This window comes from Microtus ochrogaster, linkage group LG4 (assembly GCF_000317375.1).
Source record: "Microtus ochrogaster isolate Prairie Vole_2 linkage group LG4, MicOch1.0, whole genome shotgun sequence".
NCBI lineage: Eukaryota > Metazoa > Chordata > Mammalia > Rodentia > Cricetidae > Microtus > Microtus ochrogaster.
The window spans coordinates 55,908,517-55,913,018 of record NC_022030.1 but is presented as its reverse complement, the minus strand read 5'-3'; the positions used below and the strand labels follow the sequence as shown (position 1 = coordinate 55,913,018).

Genomic DNA, 4,502 nt, shown 5'->3' with positions numbered 1-4,502 from the left:
TTTCGAGACAGGGTTTCTCTGTAGCTTTGGAGCCTGTCCTGGAAATAGCTCTTGTAGACCAGGCTGGCCTCGAACTCACAGAGATCTGCCTGCCTCTGGGATTAAAGGCATGCGCCACCACTGCCCAGCCACTAATGTTCTAATAAGCGTGCTTTGTTTACTTGGGAGGCATACAACAAATATAATTAGAAAACTTAAGTTCTGACCTTTAAATCAAAAGGGGAACCAGGACTTGAGGTTTAGCTCTATGATAAAATGCTTTCCTAGCATACACAAGGCCCTAAAAATAAGTGACTGCAATTTATGAGCTGTTTTTACTCACGTGGGCTAAAGAATGTGAAACGCGCCTGCATTGTCAAACCAAGTACCAACTGAGCTACTTATGAGACATAGTGCAGCTCAGAGGGAAAATGTCAAGGCATTTGGGTGACTACTAACAACCCTGCCCTCAAAGTTCTTACGTGCTCAGTCACACACACACACACACACACACACACACACACACACACACACACAGCCTAACCTGCCACAGGGCTGGAGAGTTCCTCCAGGCTGCAGTCTGTATCCCAGTCCCAGCCATAATAGAGTCTCCTTCGGATTCGAGCACTCAGTTTCTGGTGTCCTGGAAGGAACTGAAACAGGGCCAGTGATGGAGGGTAAAGGGCAGGGAAGGGCTTGGTGGAAGTCCTGAATTGGGAATGGAAGGCTGTGAAGGGCAGCAAGTTGGCTTTGCTGCCACTCGGCCTATGCCCCACCTAGCTCTGCGTTCCCAGGGTCATTTGCTAATGGCACCCTAGTCCGGTTCTCATGAAGGGGAAAACAGACGCCCTGTCATCACTGAGGGCTCCCAGGAGAAGACTAGAAACCAGATGGACCCCAGTCTAATCGCCCATCCCTTCCTATAACCTAAGGGTTTGCCTCCAGGCCCAAGTGGCCCGGGCCTCGAGTAGGCATTGCTCTCAATAGCCACCCAATCCCGGGAATGGCAAGTAAGACAGCTCCCATTCCGCTCGGGCCAGAGGGTAATGCCCCGGAATCCCGACTCCCAGCTTGCGGGGGGGAGGGGGGGAGATGAGGACAGACGGACTGTGCTCTCACCGTGAAGTCCTGGAAACCGGTAAGGGAAAAAGTGCCTTCTTCGTCCAGAAGGAGCCCAGCCAGATCCATCGTGCCGTCAGCCGCCACCCTGTGAAGGTGGAAGGGGGAGGAAAAGAACAGTAAGTGGCGGACAGAACCGTCCTCCTCCGTTGGCCCACCTGCCCGCCTCTCCCGAAAGGGCCGCCGCCCCGGTCCGCGCAGTCTCCTCCCCTGTTGCCGGCAGCCGCAGGACGCCTCTTCCTGTTCCGCGCGCGACTGAGCCTCCCGGCGCCCGACAATCCGTGCGGCGCTCACCAGGCGGAGTAAGAAGAGGTCCCAGGGCCAGAAGTGTTCTCAGCCCGCGGTGCGTCTGCCTAGCGTTTACAAGCGGCGGGCGGTGTCGCCGGCGAGTCAGCCCGCTGGGGAGGAAGTGCCGCCCGGGCCAGCCTCCCGCCGAGAGCCTAGGGTCTCTGGAGCCCCAAGCACCGGGGTCTGAGTTTTGGTTTACGGTTCCCAGGGGCCCGGGACACACCAAGGGTGAACGAACTGGCCAGACCTTGTGGTAGTGGTGCAGATATTAACGAGACTAACATAAGAGACAGACGAGTTGTTTCCCGGGCTTTGGTAGGGAAAGATGCACGCGCTCAGCAATGCACAAGAAAGATGAACACGAAACTTACCCGTGGGAGAACTGTGGACAAGATGGAAGGAAATCTGTTGAACCTTTATGCCCCCTAGAAGTTTAAAACTGTAAAAGTCAAATGCATACTGTGTTTTGTAGGGTTACTCTAGCAATTAAATGATTCTCAAAAGATATGAAACCTCAAAGGGCGATGTTAACAAGTCTCCCAAAAGTAAACAGCATCTAAATGAGTTTTTATTTTCAAAAACGCCTTCCACCCAATCTGCCGGTGAAAGATTTGGGGGAAGAAAGAGCGTCGACGCTCGGAGTAGGAAAAAAACAACTTTTCTAAGTTGGTGAGGCTGCTTTTAAGTCATTGAAGTCACGCGCTGGTGTTTGTTTATCCTCTGAGGGGAGGGGACCGGAGGCGTCGAGGATTGAGTAATGGGAATGCCGCGCCCTTCCCGAGCCGAAAGAGGTGCTAGCCGGGATCCTGGGCGCCTGGAGGCCCACTTCCTCCCGGAGGAGTCGCAGGGGAGACACGGGTCGCTAGCAGCTTCCCCAGCCGCCCTGACAACACGCGGAGAAGACAGCAGGCAGCGTAGCCTCAAGAGCCGCCCAGGGTCACCGCTCCAGCAGCCTGGAAGCACACCTGCGTGGGTGCAGGATCACGGCAGCAGCCTGCGCGCACGCGCGGGCCTCCCATCCGGGCAGTTAGGTCGCATCACGTGACCGTGCGCTCCGTCACGTGACTCGAGTCCGCAGGTTCTGCTCGCCTGGGTGTGCGCCACCTTCCGCCTGACGCGCCCCCGGCGGCGGCCGCGCAGCCCTGGCTCCTCGCGGGCTCGGGCAGCGGCTGCGGCGCGGTGATGGCGAGCGGCGGCGGCGGTAACACCGGCGCGGGTGGGACCCCGGGGCTGGGCCTGGGGCTGAGCCTCGGCATGGGTGAGGCCACCGGCGACGCGGAGGAGGAGGCGGCCGCGGCCGAGGCGGTGGGACGCCTGGCCACGTCGCTGTGGCTGCGGCTCCGCGGCTGGGAGGCGGTGCTGGCGGCCGCACAGCGACTGCTGGTGTGGGAGAAGCCGCTGCACAGCCTGGTCACGGCGGCCGCACTCAACGGCCTCTTCTGGTAACGGCCGCCGAGGAGGGGGCGGGGCCGGGCTGCGCGGGAGAGCGGGGGCGGGAGGACCGGGGGCGCCCTCCCTTCGAGGGCTGTCAGACGCTGGAGCGGTGATCCATCATCAGGTTGCCCCATTTCTTAGTCTCTTGGTGACTGCTGAGGCTTAGAGGGCTGTCTCCCCGTCAGTGGATCTTTCTGTCCTTTTCGATGGGTTTGGGCACCTCTCACCCACTCGCGGCTGAGATGCCTGTCTCCCTAAGGTTGTTGTCTTCGTCGTCCCTCCGGCCCTTCTTCCTGCTCAGCATCTCACTTTTGACCTATTTCCTGCTGGATCTCTGGCATCCTCGCTTTCTCCCCGACGTTTCAGGTGAGTTTCTTCATTCCAGATGCACTGGTCTGCACACGCCTTGTGCTTCACCCTACTGTGTGAGATTGAACCGTAAAGGAGAGGTGCAAGAAGGCCGTTTTGCCTCCGGGGCGTGCACGGTGCCCGTCCGTCCCCATTTTAAGAAATTGCCTGAACAAGAATCGCCTGTCTCCCAAAATTAACTTTCTGTGGGGTTAAGTAGTGAAAACCGTTGAGTTTAGAGCTGACTGGTGGCGCAGGTCTTTAATCCCAGTGCTCAGCAGACAGAGGTAGGCGAATCTCTGTGAGTTCTGGGCCAGCAGGAGTTACAAAGTGAGACTTGTCTCAAAAATTTGTAGCAAAGCCGGGCGATGGTGGCGCACGCCTTTAATTCCAGCACTCGGGAGGCAGAGGCAGGTGGATCTCTGTGAGTTCGAGACCAGCCTGGTCTACAGATACAGAGCTAGTTCCAGGACAGGCTCCAAAGCCACAGAGAAACCCTGTCTCAAAAAACCAAAAAAAAAAAAAATTTGTAGCAAAGCACCTAATCAGGTGAATGGACTTGGAAAGAACTGCAAAAGCAGGGACTTCACAGGGGCAGGTTAGTCTACAAAGAACGTGATAGGAGTTGGCGTTGCAAATTTTTTCGTTTTTATTTTTTTTTTTCTTTTTTTTTTTTTTTTTTTTTGTTTTTCGAGACAGGGTTTCTCTGTGGCTTTGGTTCCTGTCCTGGAACTAGCTCTTGTAGACCAGGCTGGCCTCGAACTCCCAGAGATCCGCCTGCCTCTGCCTCCCGAGTGCTGGGATTAAAGGCGTGTGCCACCACCGCCCTGTCATTTTGTTTGTTTTTCGCGGCAGGGTTTATCTTTGTAGCCTTGCTGTGCTGAACCTCGCTCTATAAACCAGACTCTCCTCAAACTCACAGAGAGCCCCCTGCCTCTGCCTCCGCAGTGTTGGGATTAAAGGCGTGCGCCACTACTGCGTGGCTTCCAAGACCTATTGTGCGTCTTGGAACAACTATGTAATGGGCTGTGTATGAATTGTGCAGGACACAAAGGAATAAAGTGTGGGCTCCTGTGTTTGATAAAGTCGAAGTCTAAAGAAGGAGGCAAAGATAGGCCTCGTGGTGCAGGCCTGCCATCTCAGTTACATCTAAGAGACCGAAGCAGAGGAGGGTGCAAGTTCAAGGCCTTCCCTGTTTTAAGAAAAGGATTGGGGTCTACAGAGCGAGTTCCAGGACAGGCTCCAAAGCCACAGAGAAACCCTGTCTTGAAAAACCAAAAAAAAAAAAAAAAAAAAGGACAAAAAAAAGGATTGGGGACGTAGCTCAGTGGTAC

General features: G+C 55.6%; 2 protein-coding genes across 4 annotated transcripts in view; one reads left to right on the top strand and one right to left on the bottom strand.

Moving 5' to 3' along the window:
- Positions 1 to 2,364, bottom strand: part of Cnppd1 (cyclin Pas1/PHO80 domain containing 1) — a 6,542-nt gene extending 4,178 nt beyond the window's left edge. Inside the window, exons 1-4 of one of the 3 annotated variants that reach the window (XM_026786197.1) lie at positions 1,758 to 2,364; positions 1,393 to 1,451; positions 1,099 to 1,186; positions 524 to 632 (exon numbers count right to left, since the gene is read on the bottom strand). In XM_026786197.1, the coding sequence (XP_026641998.1) occupies positions 524 to 632; positions 1,099 to 1,167 (178 nt within the window). In that variant the 5' untranslated portion in view covers positions 1,168 to 1,186; positions 1,393 to 1,451; positions 1,758 to 2,364. Of the gene's footprint in view, positions 1 to 523; positions 633 to 1,098; positions 1,452 to 1,757 lie in introns of all 3 variants that reach the window. The other 2 variants (XM_026786196.1, XM_005361606.3) reach the window with 2 other exon arrangements.
- A 120-nt stretch (positions 2,365 to 2,484) lies between these two features.
- Retreg2 (reticulophagy regulator family member 2) overlaps positions 2,485 to 4,502 on the top strand; it is a 6,709-nt gene continuing 4,691 nt past the window's right edge. Inside the window, exons 1-2 of the mRNA XM_005361604.3 lie at positions 2,485 to 2,828; positions 3,080 to 3,186. Coding sequence (XP_005361661.1) covers positions 2,569 to 2,828; positions 3,080 to 3,186 — 367 coding nt within the window. The 5' untranslated portion in view covers positions 2,485 to 2,568. The remainder of the gene's footprint in view (positions 2,829 to 3,079; positions 3,187 to 4,502) is intronic.